General features: G+C 34.8%; 1 protein-coding gene across 2 annotated transcripts; it reads right to left on the bottom strand.

The window, feature by feature from the left end:
• Positions 1-3,300: 3,300 nt before the first annotated feature.
• LOC108856915 (protein LOL1-like) lies at positions 3,301-6,371 on the bottom strand. Of its 2 annotated transcripts, none has more exons than XM_018630827.2 (5): positions 6,074-6,371; positions 5,632-5,754; positions 5,457-5,561; positions 4,121-4,230; positions 3,301-3,667 (listed from the first exon to the last, which is right to left on the bottom strand). In XM_018630827.2, exons 1-5 carry the CDS (start codon positions 6,153-6,155, stop codon positions 3,629-3,631), a joined length of 459 nt encoding a protein of 152 aa, XP_018486329.1. In that variant the 5' UTR covers positions 6,156-6,371; the 3' UTR covers positions 3,301-3,628. The 2 variants fall into 2 exon arrangements, with proteins under 2 accessions (XP_018486329.1, XP_018486322.1); XM_018630820.2 differs by having other exon boundaries at positions 5,457-5,567; positions 6,074-6,352.
• Positions 6,372-21,806: the final 15,435 nt, after the last annotated feature.

The following is a 21,806-nucleotide window of genomic DNA, read 5'->3' as shown; positions in this document are numbered from 1 at the left end:
TTAGATTATATTGTCTACCGTGGTGGATAGGTAATAAACCCGTAGGATTTGTAATCTACCAGAAAATTAGATAATAGCGAGAAATTTGCTTTTCATATTCTACCTTAGTAGTCGTATATGTTATCAGTATAATGTGCATCCAAAAGGGTTTTAGAACGTTTTGCGTTGCGTAGACTACATATTCTAAACCGTCGTAGATGGTAGATATGATTTACTAACACATTTTAGCCAATTTTGAAAATTATTATTCAAACATTTTTTGAATGCAAAAATATTTTTCATATATGCACATGCTTGTCTACATCAAGTTAACTATTTTCTAATATTTTTTGGCTTTATAAAAAAATTTATATGAATTTTTATATACAAAAAGGGTAGTCAATATCTAAATGTGACAAAAGTTGATTTTGTTCTAAGGGGACAACTTATAGCTAAGTTGTTCCATATTGGCAAATTTCCCTAGATTTTATTTAGTTAAGTCTAGGACCTCATTGATATTTTCTCTAAGGATGGACCTCTCTTTTAACGACACAACCAACTGAAAAACACACACCAAACCTTTCCATAGTGGTATGTTACTTTCTCAATTTCTTTCTGCAAAAACGCCGAAAATTTCTGGCCTGCTTTACTTTGGCAGTTGCTTACAGCTGTCAGATTTTCAATGGACTTTTCGATGTTCCATGTACTTACTGAGTGTGATGCATTTTCGTCCAGAGTAGTCTGGGGTCCGACTGTTTTCTTCTTCTTTTTTTTGAACACATTTTTTTTCCTTTGATTTCAGCTCATACAGTTTCTTCTTTTCTTTTCGCGTGCATGTGTTCGTTTCGTGTATTTCTTTGCAGATTTTCTTTTTTGATAACTCTTTTCAGATTTATATGTTTTGTTTTCTTATTTGTTTAACCAAAAGAGATATATCTTTAATATAAAAGCTAGATTTTGATCCGCGCTTTTAAAGCGCAGATTTTTTTTTTAAATTGACAAATATTTAGTAAATGTCATATTTTTATATATTTGTGTTTTTTTATAAAAGACTTAAAGGTTTTTATCTTTCTTTATCGTGTTTCATTTTAAATGAGTATTTATGTTTAGAAAATTAAACTTTATTTTTTAATGAATTAAGTTGGTATAGTTTTGATAAATTAATTTTATTATGTGATTAATTTTTAAATAAAAAATATACTTTTAATAAAGACTTATACTTTCCAATGAAAAATTCAATTTTTTTTATGAATTCTTAAATTATATTAAAAAAAATAAAAAAAACATAATAATCAAGTGTTTAATTTTTGTTTACTACACAAAATATTAAGAATGGTTGAAAATAAATTATTTGAACTTGAATTCAGTGGTTCAAGAGAAAAAAAATAAGAATTAGATCTGATTTCTTAATCGGTCCAAATGGTCCAAGAGAAATATGATGTGGGCAGTGGGCTGGATCCGTAAAAATGACCCAATATAGATGTGTTATTAATATTACTTAATTATCCTTAATGAAACCTGCAATGTTAGTAAATAAAAATGTATTTTTAGTAAAAAAATCAATAGTATCATGCTTTAATAGTATAGATATAACTATTGTCAATACGATATTAGAATTTGCATAATTGATTAAATGAATTGGTAAGACCAACTTTACATTGCCAAATGGAATAAGAAAAATTATATAAACAACACTCTATATTCTCTGAATTAAAAAAACATTATTGAGTTTCAAAGATACATATGTTCGTAAATATGATACTCAATCTGCAACTAAAGATGAAAATAAGTGCATATATGTATTTTTTGTCAAATACAGCCAAAGGCATACATTGCAAAAGTTTCCGGAACTTATTTCGAGATTTCATCATTCTTATATAGATGCAATCAAATAGAATATGTTAATGAAAAAAATTCAGAAGTTTCACATATGACATCTTCGCCTCAGTTATCTTTTTTTTGCCTCAGTTATCCATGCACTACCATGAATCGTAAAATCATAAAAAAAAATCACATGATCATTGACTGAAAAACCGAGAGATTTGTCAAGGAAATAAAATGAAATGTTTGCATATTCTCTAGAAAAATTGATCACAAGGCCAACACCAATAAAAATTGATTAAAAATCACCAAAATTTCTTGAAAGAATTCAAGGCGATATATATGGATCACTACGTCTACCTTTTGGAACATTTAACTATTTTATGATTTAGTTATTACATCTATTAGATGGTTATCTCGAAATATGATATTTGTGAACTTTTAACTCAAATAATCAATCTGCAAACACAATTTTCTAATTATATTCATATCTAAAGCATTAAATCACTATTGTATAGTAACGGAGATTGAAGAAAATGTTCATACATAAAATTGATTTGGTGAATCATTAACTAATCGTCTCCAATTGATTGCAAGAAAATCATCCATAAAACTTAATGGACAAGACTTAGGTTCACCCCTTATGGTGAACCTTTAAATTTACCACACCCTTTATGACCAATGAAAATGACATGTAGATAATTAAATAAAACATTATAAATTTATTTTAAAATAGTTAAAAAAGAATAATATCAATTTTAAACCACAAATCTTAATTTTTAAACTCTAAATACTAATTTCTAAATCCAAACTCTATACCCTAAACCAAAATCCTATACCCTAAACCCAAATCTTAGACCATAAACCCAAACCATAAACCTTAAATCTAAATTTAATACCCTAGATTCAAATCCTAAACCCTAAACTCAAATCCTAGACCCTAAACCCAAACCGTATACCCTAAACCCAAATCCTAGATCTTAAACCTAAACCGTAAATCCTAAATGTAAATTTAAATTTTAGGGTTTACGGTTTGGATTTAAGGTCTAGGATTTGGGTTTAGGATATACGGTTTGGATTTAGGGTTTACGATTTGGGTTTAGAGTATAGAATTTGGGTTTAGGGTATAAGGTTTGGGTTTAGGATCTACGATTTGGGTTTATGGTACTTGATTTAGATTTAAGATTTATGGTTTGGGTTTAGGGTTTAAAATTTGGGTTTCGGTTTAGGGTATAGAATTTGAGTTTGGCTTTAGGGTCTAGGATTTGGGTTTAGGGTATAGAATTTTGATTTAGGGTATAGGATTTAGATTTAGAAATTACTATTTAGGGTTTAAAAATTAAGATTTGTGGTTTAGAATTGTCATTATTCTTTTTTAATTATTTTAAAATAAATTTAATATGTTTTATTTAATTATCTACATGTCATTTTCATTGGTCATAAATGGTGTGGTGAATTTAAAGATTCACCACAAGGGTGAACCTAAGTCTTGTCCAAACTTAATCTTTTATTCATGAATATAACTTCTGCAAACTGGTGAATCAATTTCTCAAAAAAAAAAAACAGAAACATTGAACGGAGACAACTCTATACAAACAAACAAAGATGCCAAAATCAGAAATTTTGGACGACTTACATATTAATTTACTCCGGAAAAAAGTTCCAAACTCATAACATCTCTTGCTGCCAGATTCTTTTTTTCGCTGCCAGATTCTTGATCGAGAGGATGATCCAAGAGAGAGAGAGAGAAATATTTGATTCGCTGCCAGATTTGATTCTTTCCTCTATATTGTCACAATTTAATACATAAACAAACCGTAATAAAAATTTAGCTGTTGAACTTCAGATCAGTCGTGCTAGTCGAACCCTACAAGCATATCATGAAAACCATACCAACCAAAACAAAAACATTATATAAAGAACAAGTTGGTAAAAAACTGTTTATTTAATGTTTATTTCCAGGGATATTTTTTTATAATTACAACTATTTAAAAATGTTTGTGAAGTTTTGTTACCAATATAAATTTTTGTTTGGTTTTACTTTTCTTTTTGGGGCTATTGTAAGTTGTGCATTTTAGTTTCAATAATAAACTAGTTGATAAAAAAAGAGAACTAAACCGGGGTTTCTAGTTCAGTTGGTAAAGGGTTCACAGCTGTGAGTTCCGCCACCTAGGTTCGAATCCCGGCCACTGGAAAATTAACATTTCGGCATCGCCAGGGACAGAGGACCGACATGTGGCAACACGTGACTAGTCTGGACCACTTCTGTGGGGCCAGAATACCTCTATATAATTCAAAAAAAAAAAAAAAGAGAACTAACCCCAACTGATGTGACAAAGCTACAAACAGCACATTTGACAGATCTTGCTCCATATTGATACATAAGTAGCATCCTGCAGCTTCCGCAATTCACATGCGCCACCTGATTCGCTGATTCCACATGCAAGACACGAGCGTTATTCAAAACACGAGCCTGGTTGGTTTTCTTTTTTTTTTTTTTTTTTCAAAACACGAGCCTGGTTGGTTTTCTTTCTTTATATATATATACACATCACTAAACTAGACCACAAAATAACTAAAACAGATCAGAATTGTTGTTAGGGAAAAAACAGAACTGTTTTGCTATATTATATCCAAAAATCGAAATTAACTAAGACCCACACTTTAGCCGATATCTGAAACCGCACCCGAACCCGATCCAAAAAACTCGAACCGAAATCCGAACCGAAGTACCAAAATATCGGAATGGGTATTGAATTAAGAGAGATTGGATATCCAAACTCAAACGGATAATATCCGAACCCGAATGGATATCCGAAGATAACTGAATATATATATACTTACTCTTATATTTCTAGTTTTCATCTCTCATTTTATTTAAAATATTTATATTGATGTCAGACATATTTTATGATTATATAATATACATACAATTACGGAGAAAAATGATCTGATATTCACTTAAAATAAATATTAAACTTTTTGTTTTATGTATTAACAAAAGTTATATCTAAGAAAATAATAGTCAAATTAATGTCAATTTATTTTTGAAATGTTACTTCCAAATCTATTAATAATTTAATCTATTAAAAAAATAAAAAAGTTAGTTAATCGAAAATTAAAACTTTTAAATAGAAGAACCTTAAAAATGAAAAAAAAATATTCTTTCAAAATCTAAATATCCGAATCTGACCCGAAATACAGAAATACCTAAACGGGTACTATATCTCTATATCAAAATACCCGAAAATCTAAAATACCCGACCCGAACCCGAACGAGTTTCCGAACGCCCACCCCTAATCCACACTATGACAAGAGAACTTTATAATGGTTTGCAATAGTGTTTTTAACTATGTTACCACTCGGGTCTAAATTCGTATAAATGCATGTCACTGAAAACAACAAAAGAAAATTAGACCCACAAAACAAAACAAAAACAAGCTGACACTTCAATTTTTTATTTTGTAAAAGATCCTAAATAAGCATATAATAAATATATGTAATATAAATCTCAACAAAGAACTAATTTCATATTAGTTATGGTTTCGTTTTGCTTCCTAACTAAAACACCCAAAACAATAATAAATTCGAAATGGGATTCAACATATTAACATGAATATGCATGTGCGTAAATGTTTATATATCAAATGCAAACCTTCGAGGGCAAGATTAACGGTGTGACAACAAGAACATTGAACACTTGTAGCTCCACGAATATACATTAGAAGTGTATGGCAGCCTCCCACTAACTGAGCCATCTCTGTTCCTGCATTGTTCAGTGATTACGAACACAAATCTCTTGATCAGATTTTTAATAACAAGATATTTACCGGGCGGAGGAACGGCCGTGACGGCGTTACAGACGGCGCAGCAGACAGAGGTTGCTCCGACGGGATACATGAGAAGGTTTCTGCAACCTGAACACACTAACTGGCTCTGTCCACCTGTACTACCTACAAACCTCAAAATTGTTATTATTATTGGATTAACGATGAACTCATGTGGGATAGATAAATGGGTTTCTAGGAATAATCTTGAATTTAAAAAAGGGAGCATATTGGAGATCAATCATTTGTGTTTACATAATGTAAAAAGAAATGAGGATAAACAAAGGGGAATCTAGAAATATTTGATCCGTTTTGTAAAAACTAATTAAAATCATTCTTTGGAATATATTTTTAATTATCTTTCTAGAATTTAAACTTTGGTGGTTAGGTTTTGAAAACAGAAATATATTGGTTAAAACGTTGGTTATTTAAAAATAGTTTATACCATTTACCGGCAGCGGAGGAGTGTACGAGGGAGGCAGTGCTGACGCCGGAGGTGTTGGATATGGTGCAAGAGGGACTGGCATTATTAACTCAAAGAACGATTGCCAAAAATAAAAATTGGCAAATCTATTTCTTCGTCTTCTCTGTGTCTATATATATAACTCTATAATGGTTTCTCTCCTTATTTGATGTGTTTAATGCCTTAGAAGAAGAAGACACATCTTCTATTCTTCACTTCTTTTCCCGTTTCCTCACTTTCAGCTCTATGGAAACAACAAGAACACACGGAAATAATGATACAAAAAGGGGGAATAAATCTTACTTTTACTTTTACGACGAAGGTAATAAATCCTGGGCAAGACTTGGGTTCACCTCCTGTAGTGAACCTTTAAATTCACCACTTGATTTACGACCAATCAAAGTGACATGTGTATAATTAAATAAAAAATATTAAATATATTTTAAAATAGCTAAAAAATAATAAAATCAATTCTAAACCCTAAATCTTAATTTCTAAACCCTAAATATTAATTCATAAATCCAAACTCTAAACCCTAAATCCAAATCTTAAACCCTAAACCTAAATCCTAGATCCTAAAGCCAAATCCTAGACTTTAAACCCAAACCGTAAACCTTAAATCTAAACCTTAAATTCAAATGCTAGACCCTAAACCCAAACCGTATAGTCTAAAACCAAATTCTAAACCCTAAACCCAAATAGTAAACCTTTAGGATTTATGGTTTGGGTTTAGGGTTTAGGATCTGGGTTCAGAGTATACGATTTGGGTTTAGGGTATATAGTTTAGATTTAGGGTTTACGGTTTAGGTTTAAGGTTTAGAATTTGAGTTTAGAGTATACGGTTTGGGTTTAGGGTCTAGCATTTGGATATAAGATTTGGGTTTACGGTCTAAAATTTGGGTTTAGCGTATACGATTTGAGTTTAGAGTATAGGATTTGGGTTTAGGGTTTAGAATTTGAGTGTAGGGTATAGGGTTTGGATTTAGATATTAATGTTTAGGGTTTAGAAATTAAGATTTAGAATTTAGAATTAGCATTATTCCTTTTTAGCAATTTTAAAATATATTTAATACTTTTTATTTAATTATACGCATGTCACTTTTATTGGTCATAAATCAAGTGGTGAATTTAAAGGTTCACCCCAGGGGGTGAACCCAAGTCCTGTCCATAAATCCTCGACAAAGAGAGAATTCTTTTTTTTTTTGCTAAAAAAATGGTTAAACCCGGGTCAACGATGACACAAGCCTAACTCCCGGGTGGAGGTACAGTCCACGGATAGACCCTTTCCTGGACATTCAAATGAGCTGAAAGCAATAACTCATATCCGTGTGGCCGGTGGAGTTTGAACCCGGATTCGTCTTATTGGGTTTTTTAAATCCCTCAAACGCCACTAGGCCACCACCACCGGTTAAAAAGAGAATTCTTTATATTTTAGGAATAAAAGCTCAATGCTTAAAACTTAAGAAACATGTGAAGACTAGACTAACTTTGGGGTCACACCATCACCATGATGCTCTTTGACTAGTCACTAGCTAATTGTAGAATCTCGTTTTGGTATACTTTTTCAGTTTCGTAATTTGTGTGTGTGTATTTGAGAAGTCGGAAAGAGGGATGTGAATAGTGAAAAAACTTTGAAGATTGTATTATTATGTGAGGAGTGGGGCAAACACACACACCCTCTCTTGCAACTTGTTTTATCATTTAGAAACTGAAATTTTCTTAGAAAAGAGTCATATCTTTTAGAAACTGAAATTTTCTTAGAAAAGCTCTTTTCATAATAACTAGTGATACTTTTTCTATCAACGGCCAATCAAAGCTCTTTTCATAACATACATATATATCTTAAGAAATATGGATGTCAAAAAAATTTAAGAAATATGTTGAGATATTTCTCTCTCAATCAATAGTAATATAATTTAACTAGTTAAAGATCCAATGTTACAGATATCACATCTATCTTATTAAAACAGAAACATTACAACTTCTTCTAGGTGGATTTTAAAGGTGGATCTCTTATATTTAAATTAAACATCATCCCTTATTTATAATACATACCATATACGGTTTTCATATATTATTACATATGGATTTAATACGTACCATTATTACATGTCGATTTATATACTAAGAATCTATCTTATTAAAACAAAAACATTCTGTTGGACCTAACATTTATTTTGTAAGTTTTTAAATTAAATATACATTTATACTTTATAGTTAAACATACATTAAGTCACGAATGTTCCTTTCTTTATACTACTATCCATGTTTCCAAACAATATACTTATTTTTTATACTACTATCAATGTTTCCAAACAATATATTTTTATATTACTATCAATGTTTCCAAATAATACAATAATTAATCTTAGTTATTTTATATCTATCATTTTTTCTTTAAAATTGGTAGAAACGTCATAATTTCATAAATTGTAAAATAGTGAACTTTAAAATTTCGATTATAAGATTACAAATTATGAAACTATTACAATTTAAATCCAATTAGATTACATATCGGTCATCCATCAGTTCAATCGGTTAGTCTCGGGTTTTAGTGATTTTTTTAATATAAATATTTTAAAAACATAAATTGAATTGTCAGATCTCCGGATTAACCGGTATAATCACAATTGGGTTGAATTTAAAAATACTGATTTAAATGCAAAAATATTTTAAATACACACTCTTTAAAAATAACCAAAATATTTGTTAAATTATTAGTGAAATTTTTCATCGTAAAATATCCCGCGCTTCAAAAGCGCGGGTCAAAATCTAGTCTATCTTATTAAAACAGAAACATTACAACTTCTTCTAGGTAGATTTTAAAAGTGGACCTCTTATATTTAAATTAAACATCATCCCTTATTTATAATACATACCATATACGGTTTCCATATATTATTACATATGGATTTAATACGTACCATTATTACATGTCGATTTATATACTAAGAATCTATCTTATTAAAACAGAAATATTACAACTTCTTCTAGGTAGATTTTAAAGGTGGAACTCTTATATTTAAATTAAACACCATCCCTTATTTATAATACATACCATATACGGTTTCCATATATTATTACATATGGATTTAATACGTACCATTATTACATGTCGATTTATATACTAAGAATATAATACGTACCATTGCTCTGAAACTAAATCTTACAATTATATTGCAATTATACATAATTCACCTGTCTGTCCATATTGCAATTATATATAATATATAGATATAATATATAGATACCATTCCTATGAAATACGTACCATTCATCTTTTTGTCCATATTGAAATTATATATAATATATATATAGTAAAAATACTAAGATACATATGAATCATCACATACATAGAAATTAGATACTAATATATCAGATCAACTCAAATGTGGAACCATAATCCCTGCCATGATCATATACAAATTAGACATAGTATTTGTAATAAAACCATCATGCTCACACTCATTCAGCTTCTTAAGATTGGTCCACATTGCAATTATATATAATTCATCTGTTTGTTTATATTGCAATTATATATAATTCATCTTAAGATTGGTCCATATTGTTCCTTTAAAAAATTGAATCTCTCAATTCTAAAATATACACTAAATAATCTTTTATAGCAAAATCATTTCTCCAAGTTGATTTAACATGCCTACAATATCAGATTTAATAATATCGCAAGTTTTAAAAATCAGTTATAGAAAATATTCTTCTCCAAGTTTATTCTATCAAACCTAAAATCTAGGAAACAATAAAATCGATGTTCTTAGTATTTACTATGGTTAATGTAATTGATTATCGGATATTCCTTTCCTTTAAAAATACAGTCAATATTATTTTATAGAAAAACCCTTCTCCAAGTTGTTTAAATAATCAGTTATGGAAAATCTCCTTCTCCAAGTATATTTTATCCAAGCGAAAATCTAGGAATCGATCAAATTGTGATATTTTTATTTATTATGGTTGATTTAATTGAATGTGAAATATTCTTTTTCACCTCACAAAAATTTGTCTATAAATATTCGACTTCTTATTCACCATACGACATTCACAAAAACTCCCAAATAAACACAATGTCGAAACCTAGCACTTGAGTTATGATAGATGGTGTGAAACCTTTAAGAAACAATTGGAAAATTCGAGTTAAAGTTCTTCATTGTTGGAAACAAAACACCGGTTTTGGAGACGACACATTTGAGTGCATCCTCTCAGATGAATTTGTACTTGCATTTGTTTCAGCTTTTATAAGTTTTTTCTATTCTATTGGTTTATAAATCTGTTTCTTTTTCTGTTTTATATGGTGTAAAGATTGCAGCAGCGTGCCAAAGGAATCACATTAGTACACATTATTTATTTAAACACATTTAAACACATTTTTATTTCTCAAAATTTAAAATTAATACACATAGCAATCATGTATAACATTTAGTACGAATAAAGATAAAAAAAATTAACACCCGCTCGGTCGAGCGGGTCACGATCTAGTTTAAATTATATAATGATATGTTATATAAGGTATATTATCGTGGTTTTACGAGCAACGAAGATAAAATTTGGAAGGTGACAAATCGACAATACTATAACACAATGTATGTCACATACTCTATTTTTACATGTAATACCATATTGCACAGTACCAGTGCCGGTCCTGGGATATTCGGGGTCCAATACAAAATTAAAAACCGAGGCCCTTAAATACTATATAGAAATTTAATTTATAAACACTTAAATATAAAATAAAATATTATATATCTTCAAAATATTATATTTCCTATATTTTTGTTTGCAAATCAACTTTCCTAATCAAAGTTTGTGCTATTTTTTTATTTTTCAGTAAAAGTTTATCTTTATAGTTTTGGTTTTTCTCTTATGTTAGAGTTAGAAAAGCGTGAAAGACAATTACTCATTTATTTTCCATTTTTAATTCAGTAACATACTGACTAGCATAAAGGATATACATGATTTAATTGTGCTTGCACTTTATAATTAGTGGTCTCTTTGCAACATTTCAGCAACATTTGTACATTTATACGTTAACACAACAATGGGAAAAAAAAATTAGGCCTTAAATATTTTAGACAAATTATGGGCCCATGCAAACGTATCGTCCGTATGTCCTCAAAACCGGCTTTGCACAGTACTATAACACAATGGCTTTTTGCAAAAATGACTCAAAACTTGAAGTCAAACAGAAAACTAACCTTTTCTTTTGACTTATTTTTTTTGAGTTTTTAGCCCCACATCTCCATTTAATCTACGAAAATGCCATTAACTTTTTTTTTTGTTTTTCGAAAATGGCTTCTTTACTGTCTCAACCTCATATTCTTCAAGTATTTACAATATTGCCACTACCATGAATAGTAGGAACAACCTTGTACGAATTGATTGGAGCTTTTAATGTCCTTTAATGCACGTAAATCTCTTTACACTCTCTCTGTTTCAATTGTTATGAACTAAAAACAACATTTCTTTCACTTTCTCTCCATATTCATCCAAAAAACTCAAGCTTTTGATTCAAAATATGGGCGATGGTTGACAGAGCCATATTTCTTTCGTTTTGACTTACGGTTGCTTTCGTTTGAGGTTCTTGGTGGTTGGAGAAGACCCTGTGTGCAAACGAAGTCATCTCACCTAGTTTAAGGTACGAATTTGAATTTTTTTTCAAAATCTGTTCGTGTAGAAGACTTACAAGTAAGTCATCTGTATGTAGAAGACTTACTGATGAGTCTTCTGGTCAAACGGACGACTTAAACTAAGTCGTCCAGCTTTGTTTGTTGAAAAAAATACTCCAGACGACTTATATATAAGTCGTCTACGAGAAACATGCTAGTTTTGCATTTGACCGAATCGTGTCAGATCTTTGACTATTTCTGGACGACTTATAATTCAGTCGTCTCTTGGAAAGTTAAAATTTCAATATTTTATTAAACTAGACGACTTACGTGTAAGTCGTCTTAGGTTAGTTTTGTAATTGAAAAATAAAACTTCATAATTTAACTTTTACCAGACGACATAATATAAAGTCGTCCCGTCAGAAGACTTAATTTAAAGTCGTCCGGGGAAAGCAAAGTCGTCCAGAATTTTTCCCAATTTTCTGGTCAAACCTTGCTTATCCCGGACGACCTTAAATTAAGTCGTCTAGCTGGACGACTTTTAGTTAAGTCGTCTGGAGAAAGTTAAATTTCAAGTTTTATTTTTCAATTACAAAACTAACCGATGACGACTTACATGTAAATCGTCTAGTTTGAATAAAATATTAAAATTTTTACTTTCCAGAGACGACTGAATTATAAGTCGTCCAGAAATAGTCAAAGATCTGACACGATTCGGTCAAATGCAAAACTAGCCCGTTTCTCGTAGACGACTTATATATAAGTCGTCTGAATTTATTTTTTTAACAAACAAAGCCAGACGACTTAGAATTAAGTCGTCCCTTTTAATTTTCAATTGCAAAAGTGACCTCTTTAGACGACTTACCTTTAAGTCTTCTAGACGACTTAATTCTAAGTCGTCTGCGATAATGTTCATTGAACTTCTTCATTTTCTCTATGTTTACTAATGTGTTTTATTTTGAATATTTGCAGATGATTTTTAAGTTACATGCAGTGTATGGAGAATGGTTGTTGAGAGATTTCCGTTGGGATTTTGTGGTTGATGATCTCAAAGGAGCAAGATTGTTTTTATTGAATGAAGATTCAACACATGCTGAACTTGTTGCAATGGCTCAAGAAGATTATAACCTGGACATGAGATCAGTGACTGTGGAAATTAGCTACTCATTACCAGCAGAAATGATGATGACTCCAGGCAGTCTTCCCATTCATGTTACAAGTGATAGAAAAGTTCGAAACTTGCTCGAGATACTCAAAACGCATAGAGTATGTCTTTGTGTATCAAGCCGCAGCAAGGTGGAAACGGTTTCAGAGAAAAGAGAAGAAGCTGGTGAATGGGAAGAAGATGTTGGTGATAATGATGAAGCTGGTGAATGGGAAGAAGATGTTGGTGATAATGATGAAGCTGATGAATGTTTTGAAGATGTTGGTGATAATGAGTCTGTTGAAGATGAAAATCAAGATGGGGAGGAAGAAAATGGGGAGGAGGAAAATGGGGAGGAGGATGCTGATAACACTATTGTTGGTGAAACAGATCAGAATGGTGGGGATTACAGTCTTTATGGAAATGTTCAAGATGAGGACGAGGAAGATGATGATAATATTTGTTTCGAAGAAATTGAAAAGACATATGCTAAGACAAATGCTATTGAAGGAGGAAAATCGGATTGTACAAGCATCTATGTCAACCAGAGTTTTGTTAGCAAGGATGCACTGCTTTCAGAGCTGCGGTTGACAGCAGTGAGGGGTAAGTTTTCTTTCAGAATATACAAATCATCAAAAACTCTCCTTGTGGCAACATGTCGGGTTAGCGGTTGTGGATGGAAGATCAGAGCGAGTGTGAAACATGGGCCAAACACGTTTTGGGTAACAAAGTATGTGGAAAAACATTTATGCTCAATTGGAGACTGAATCGCTCAGCGGAGACACTGTACTCCAAAGTATGTTGGTAGTCTTTTCATTGATCGTGTTGGAATAATTGATGGGATAACTCCACAGCATATCACTGATGCAATGAGGAACATGTTTGGCATGACGCTTGATTACACCACTTCATACAGAGCACTGTTATATGCACAAAAATTGGTGAGAGGATCAGCAGAAGAAGGGTATTCGCGTCTGCCTTCATATCTCGAGCAAATCTCCATTGCAAATCCTGATTCTATCACGGCTATAGAACTTGATTCTATGAAAAGATTTAAGTATCTATTTCTCTCTTTTGGAGCTTCTATCAAAGGTTTTAAGTATCAGAGAAGGGTCATTGTGGTGGATGGAACTCACCTAAGTGGAAAGTATGGAGGTGTTATGTTAGTTGCAGCCGCACAAGATGGCAATTTTCAGATATTCCCATTGGCTTTTGGGATAGTGGATGCTGAAGATGAACCTTCTTGGGAATGGTTTTTCACAAAATTGGCTAGTTGTATATCTCATGACAAGCCTCTGGTGATAGTCTCCGACCGGCACGCGGCCATTAAAAGTGCGTGTGAGAAGGTGTTTCCTTGGGCAACCCGAGGAATATGTTATTATCACCTTCAAGATAACATTGTCAAAAAGTTTAAAGGGAAACATCTCATGTACTTGGTGAAATGGGCTGCTTATGCGCACACGGTTTACGATTTTGACCGGTACATGGCTGAGATACGGAGTGTAAACCCGGAACTTGCAACGTATTTGGAGAAGGCCGACGCCAGGCTATGGTCAAGGGTTTATTGTAAGGGGAACATGTTCAACATAAAAACAAGCAACATCTCTGAATCTATTAATTCCGCACTGAAGCGAGCAAGAGGATTTCTGATTCCGTTCCTGCTGGAGTTCATAAGGCAGAAGTTAGGAAAATGGTATTGGAAAAGGAGACAAGATGCTTTGAGTCTCCCAACTGAACATAGCCGGGGTGTTGAATACTTGCTTGCTGTTCGATCAGAGATAGCGGATACGATGACGGTCGAACCAATTGATGGATGGCGTTTCTTTGTCAAAGGTGGCAAAATGGACTGTGTGGTTGATTTGGAACATGTAAAGTGTGATTGTGGTGTCTATGGAGTGGAGAAAATACCTTGCTCTCATGCTATAGCTGCTGGAACACATGCTGGTTTGCATATTTCCACACTTGTATGTCCACTTTACTTAAAGAATCATCTGTATGCAGGATACTCAGAGAATATATATCCTATCGTGTCACAACATATTGAGGAACGAGAATGCTTTCCTCCAGACGTAAAGCGTGGTCCGGGGAGACAGAAGAAATCAAGATGGCAATCTTGGTTGGAGCTATCTAGGACGAGAGGACACAAACCCAGGAAGAAACACAGGGCACGGAGATGCTTAAACTGCAAGGAAACTGGCCATACGAAACCACAATGTACACAACCAGTTGATTAGTTGTCCAGACGACCTAAATTTTAGTCGTCCAGTCTTGATTACCCGTCCAGACGACTAATTGTTAAGTCGTCCAATGTTTCGTCTACCAGATAACCTTCAAGTAAGTCGTCCAGAAGACCTTCTACTATCCCTTCAAGTGTATTTTTTAGACGACTTTTTACTAAGTCGTCCAGTGTATTTTATTTTTAGACTACCTTCTACTATCCCTTCAAGTGTATTTTTCTTTAGACGACCTTTTACTAAGTCGTCCAGTGTATTTTATTTTTAGACTACCTTCTACTATCCCTTCAAGTGTATTTTTTTAGACGACCTTTTACTAAGTCGTCCAGTGTATTTTATTTTTAGACTACCTTCTACTATTTTTAGACTACCTTATTTGTAAGTCGTCCAAACCTACCAGACGACTTATTTGTAAGTCGTCCAGCTGGAAAACCTTCCAGACGACTTATTTGTAAGTCGTCCAGCTGGAAAACCTTCCAGACGACTTATTTGTAAGTCGTCCAGCTGGAAAACCTTCCAGACGACTTATTGTAAGTCGTCCAGCTGGAAAACCTTCCAGACGACTTATTTGTTAGTCGTCCAAACTTACCAGACGACTTATTTGTTAGTCGTCCAAACCTACCAGACGACTTATATATTTACAAATCTACAAATACAACGACAATTTCAAATAAATCATACACAAGTTAGAAAATCTATACAACGACAAGTTCAAATACAAATACACAAATCATACACAAGTTAGAAAATCTATACAAAGACAAGTTAAAAGCCATACACAAATCTAATCATACATGCCCACGAACATATCACCATCCTCATTCTCTTTCAAATGCTGATCAACAAGCTCCGTCCATATAACCACCGCCATATTATCCCTCATATTCTTCACATTGGACCTAGCAAAGTCATTAGGGCTAAAGGGGACCCCAAGAGCATGACATTCAATGTACTTTAGAGCGTACACGCCACAATCACCATTGTTGGCCGTGGGTACATCTTTCAGCCGTCTCTCATATGTTTATCGCTCCAACCCGTATTTAACCCTTCCTTCGTTGGTGTCTGCGCACTCAACAAGCAGACAAGGGACCATCTCGAGAAAAGGCTCCATTATCTCATCCCATGCTTCTGGTATGGTACATGTAGGTATGCTGTCCCAGACAACTATGTGCCTGTTAGGGATCGATATCCAAATAGCAACCCAATGTTTGTTGTCCAAGTTCACTGGTGCATAGATATCATCAATGTCCTCTCCCCACTTCTTGTTTGATTGGCAAAATGAAGGCATTGATCCGTCATAAAAACTCGACGCTCCACCAGGTAGCATTCTTCCTAAACCTTTGTGATCAGGTTGCGATGCTTTGAAGAACAGATACTGGTCTCTCCAAGACTGGGAAAAGTTGTGATCCAGGAAGCACATTCGCTCGCTCCGGAAAGCTTGTGGGTTCTCCTGATACCTCTGCCTCAGCACATTAATCCAAGCATCTATATGCTGCATATAAAATAATACAAGTTAGAACCTTCCAGACGACTTATTGGTAAGTCGTCCAGCTGGAAAACCTTCCAGACGACTTATTGGTAAGTCGTCCAGCTGGAAAACCTTCCAGACGACTTAGATATTTACAAATCTATACAAAGACAAGTTACCAGACGACTTAAAGATAAGCAGAAGACTTACTACGTCTTCCAGCCACCCTTTGGGTGTCCGGAGGATGTGATACCACCAAGTTGGTGATGTACGTGGTTTGTCCTCTTGCTTAGTGACATAATGACTGCAAACAAAAAAGCAATCAGTTTTGGTAGACTAAATCAAGCTATTATGGGTAAAGCAATCACTTACGGATCAGTTTTCAACCAATCAGCGAGCTCCTTCAACTTAGGTCTGTTTAGTGTGGGAAATGGATTATACTTTGCCACTCTAAGGAGTTTCTTTCTCTCTGCCGTATAAGGAGATATCTGCGTGGGAGCAGGTTTCTTCGTTCGTTCACTCCTTGCACGCACATAAGCAGTGGGAGCTGTTTTGTCCAATACAACCAGGCTCGGTTCTGAAACTGGAACGCTTGGATCGGTGGAAGCGAAGCTCGGTTGTTGATCGTTGGAAGCGAAGCTCGATTGGTCAGTGGAAGTGAGAGGAACAATCTCTTTGGAGGTGACACCATCTGCTTTATCCTCCTGCAAGATCTTATATACCGAGATCGCCTCATCTGCTGTATCCTCCGGCAACAATCTCTGCAATAAAAGTTGCACACAAGTTAACCCTGGACGACTTAAATAAAAGTTGTCTAGACGACTAGTTGACCCTGGACGACTTAAATAAAAGTTGTCTGGACGACTAGTTGACCCTGGACGACTTAAACGTAAGTTGTCTGGACGACTTAAACGTAAGTTGATACTAACCTCTTTGGGCAGAGGAGAAGGCTGTTTCTTTTGAGGAGTAGGCTGTTTCGTTTGAGGAGAAGGCTGTTTCTTTTGAGGAGTAGGCTTTGCCTTTTGAGGAGTAGGCTGTCTGGTTTGAGGAGTAGGATGATTGGTTTGAAGTGTAGGCTGATCCTTTTGAGGAGTAAGCTGTCTGGTTTGAGGAGTAGGCAGATTGGTTTGAGGTGTAGGGGTAGGCTGTTTGTTACTAACCCCGGTTTCTTTGGCTTGAGGGGTAGGCTGTTTGTTACTAATCCCGGTTTCTTTGGCTTGAGGGGTAGGCTGTTTGTTACTAACCCCGGTTTCTTTGGCTTGAGGGGTAGGGGTAGCCTGATTGGTGACACCAACCTTCTTCTCCACAGCTTCCAATCTATCGGACATCTTCCTAATCTCCCTGATGCACTTCTTAAACCCATCTTTCATCATGTCAACTACGTTAGAGGTGTAGGAGTTGAACATATTTTCCAACTCCTCTCTGGTCACCCAACTAGCCTCTTCTCTAGTCTCTTCTCTAGCCTCTTCTCTAGCCTCTTTAGGAGCCTCTTTAGGAGCCTCTTTACGAGCTTTCTTCCGAGGTCTCTGATTGTCTTCCTCCACCTCCACCACAACCATCTCTTTGGCTCTTTTCGATGGAGTCACAACCTTAGGTTTTGTACCAGTGACTTCCCAGCAATCCATGGTCCACTTCCACGGTCTCCGATCATACATGACTTTAATGATGTTCTTCTCGGGCACGTCCTCAACCTCAGAGTCTCATTTTGGCCACATTTCACTAATGTCCTTCTCAACAAAGTTGATCACGCGGGTCTGCAGTAAATAGAAGAAGAATCGAGTTAGATATTTGAAACAAAATACTAAATAGACGACTTAATTATAAGTCATCTACTAAGTCGTCCAGCTGGACGACCTTCCAGACGACTTATTATAAGTCGTCTACTAAGTCGTCCAGCTGGAAGACCTTCCAGACGACTTATTATAAGTCGTCTACTAAGTCGTCCAGCTGGAAGACCTTCCAGACGACTTATTATAAGTCGTCTACTAAGTCGTCCAGCTGGAAGACCTTCCAGACGACTTATTATAAGTCGTCTACTAAGTCGTCCAGCTGGAAGACTTTCCAGACAACTTAATTAAGTGAAGATGGAAAGGTACCTCACTCAAGATAGCAGCTTTCATGAATCTGCGGCCTCTGCTGCCCTCGTAAGCCAGAATCAGTGGAAGCGGACTGTTTTCTCTAGGACTACCAATACCAGCACCCATTCCCGGCAGAGCTGTGTACGCCCAGACCTGAAGAACTTGTATAAACCCATCCACGGTGTAACAGCCAGTAAGATCTTTGTTCCACAAAGAGTCCATCAGCACCTTAAACGCGACTCTCCCCCATGGATAATTCTCAAACCGTTCTAAATCCATCACTAGCCTTGCCAGAGTAGCTCGTGTAGCGGTTGAAAACTTTCTCCCTTCAATGAATCCAGTGAAGATGGAAAGGTACGCGAGCCGCTTGCGATCTTCCATGGACCAATCCCCGCATCTCTTCAGTGCATCTATTATCTGATCAGTAGTTGGCCCAGCTTCCAGATGAACTCCCATCATCCCCCAGAAAGAAACCATCTCTTGGGTAACTTCACATTTTGGTGTCTCAAGGTCCTCGATGTACTCGCAGTTTAGACCAGTGATCATTTCAAACTCTAACAGTGAAAACCTCAAAGGTTCTGGACCAACAAGAGACCACATCTCGTACTTCTTCTTAATGTCCAGCTTTAAACAGAGCATGTGGTGAACCAGCCTTGAAGCCCAACCAAATCCCTGCTCCTTGAACTTGATGAAAACTCCCAATCTCGACTCCTTGAGTTCTTCAAATTCTTTGTTAGTGAGAGCTCCCTTAAGAGCAGTATGCAACCTATTGTTATCCGAATGATACGAAATGCTATGCTGGGGTTCTGGCTCTTCCCTTAATGTGTATAACCTACGGGGGAGTTCTGGAATATCCATCCTTTTTGTCTGCAAAATAATAAAAGACAACAATAGAAGTCAGAACACAAGCTAAATCAATCACGCCTTACTTGTTACTCCAGACGACTTAGTAGACGACTTTAATATAAGTCGTCTGGAAAGTCGTCCAACTGGACGACTTAGTTGACGACTTATATTTAAGTCGTCTGAAAAGTCTTCCAAATGGACGACTTATATTTAAGTCGTCTACTAAGTCGTCCAGTTGGAAGACTTTCAAGACGACTTACTTACAAGTCTTTCATTGGAAAATTTCAAGCGGACCTGATTAGTCGCAGAAGGAGTTGGAGTACTCGTCATTGTGGTTATAGATCTGAAAAAATAAACGTCAAACGGTGAGAATGAGTAAATTGATAGAGACAACGTTTTATGTTCATCTTTTCCTCGAGATTGATGACTTACCGGCGTTAGGGTTTACAGAGAAACGGCGCTACGGTTTACAGAGAAGAAGCGGCAGCGCTAGGGTTTAGAAGAAGCGGCGGTGCTAGCTAGTGTTTAAAGGAAGCGGCGGTGAGAACGTTGGTGAGCACGGTGGTGAGGGCGACGGTTTGTTCGGAAATAGTGGAAGCGGGGGCGCTAGGGTTTAGAGGAATCGGCGGCGCTAGGGTTAGAAGAAGCTGCGGCGACAACGGTGAGAATGAAGTGAGATAGATAGCCGACGTTGAGAACGATGGTTTATTCGGAAATAGTGGGAATTCGAATCGCCTTTGATATCGCCGGTGAGAGAGAACTGTTACGGTTTCTGAATTTCGCGGAAAATGAAACAAAAAAAAAATCACCTTATATATTGGGTAAATAATCCGGTTAGCTTTAAAAGTACATTGGTAAACTTTAAGGTTTGGTCTGGTTTAGACGACTTATTCTGGCTGATAATATACATCAGACGACCTAATATTTAGTCGTCTGTGCACAGAAGACTAAATACTAAGTCGTCCCAGACCCTAAAATGAACCCCTAAACTAAAATGACTAAATTAACTTACTAACCACGTTATAAAATCAAATTATACTTCGATAGTGTTTACTATACACAGAAATGAACACGCTTAGGTAATTTTAAAAATTTTCAAAAACGGTTTTAATGCTTTCCAAAATCTAACCCTAAGAACACATACAATACTACAACATATGTTGATGAAACATAAACTAAAGAATATCATGACTCACTACTTTCACTCATCTGGGCTGAAAACAATTGAAATTTGTTATATATTAATTTATATCTCTTAAGACATATGTTAATTACATAATTCCAATTTTTCACTTTTCAAAATATTTTTTACAAAATTTTTAAATTATGTTTAAGAATAACTGTCCAGACGACTTTAAGTTAAGTCGTCTGGACGACTTATTTTCAAGTCGTCTAAACAGACGACTTGCGAGGGGTAGAAACGTAAAAAAAATCCGTTTTTTTGTTTGTTCACAAGGAGATAGTTGTAATTTCAATAGCCTTTTAAGTTACTTTTGCCTTTGACCCAAATTGGGGTATTCTTTTGGGTTTGACTCCAAGTTTTGAGTCACACTTGGCAATTCTCCCATAACACAATGTATGTCACATAGTTTATTTTTACATGTAATACCATATTACGTTGATGTTATTTATAATGTCCGCTCTTAACATTTCGCACCAAAAATAAGTTACTTCCCTCAGATTTAATATATCTTTAGTTTTGTACTATCAAATTCAGTGCATTTGTATATTTTATTGAGCAACTCAGTGCATTTGTATAATATCATATTTTCGTATCATGATAGGTAGGCTAAGTTGAACCAATAATAGATATTTTCTTTGTTAAAGGACCTGACCAATAATAGATATGCTACACGTAAATCAAATTACCACGGACGAGACCAGGCAAAAGAATAAAATAAAACTTACCATGGGCCATGCACACAGGAAATTCAGTTACCCAATCAGTGGAAGCTGGAAACTTAGGGGGGCTTATTGTATTGGGTATTTCATAAAATTTCAGGTTTTAAAAAAAACAGGAATTTGAAGATTTTTGTGGGAATTTGAAGATTTTGGTGAGGATTTATATGGGGGTTTTGATAGTTTTTAATAAAAGAAAATCCTTATAAGAGAAGCACGTGTATTGGACAAGTCATCTTCTGTTGAAAAAACTCACAAAAGACCTTTACAAAATTATACAAGAGCAGCAATCGCCGTTTCTCACTTTCATCAGAGGACGATCTTCTTTTGAGAATGAAATCAGTGTTCTCTGTAAATAAGATTGCACATGGGAAAAAAAAAGATTTGGACATGGGAGTGTTCTAATGGAAATCCACATTCATTTGTTC

This window comes from Raphanus sativus, chromosome 1, assembly GCF_000801105.2.
Source record: "Raphanus sativus cultivar WK10039 chromosome 1, ASM80110v3, whole genome shotgun sequence".
NCBI lineage: Eukaryota > Viridiplantae > Streptophyta > Magnoliopsida > Brassicales > Brassicaceae > Raphanus > Raphanus sativus.
The sequence above is the reverse complement of the archived record's forward strand: the minus strand, read 5'-3'. Positions and strand labels throughout refer to the sequence as shown.

Coding starts and splice junctions, on each gene's coding strand:
- LOC108856915 (XM_018630820.2), bottom strand. CDS start 6,155: ATGCCAGTCCCTCTTGCACCATATCCAACACCTCCGGCGTCAGCACTG. Junction 5,755..6,073: donor TCCTCCGCTGCCGGTAAATG/GTATAAACTATT, acceptor TGAGGTTTGTAG/GTAGTACAGGTGGACAGAGC. Junction 4,231..5,456: donor CGTTAATCTTGCCCTCGAAG/GTTTGCATTTGA, acceptor ATGTGGAATCAG/CGAATCAGGTGGCGCATGTG.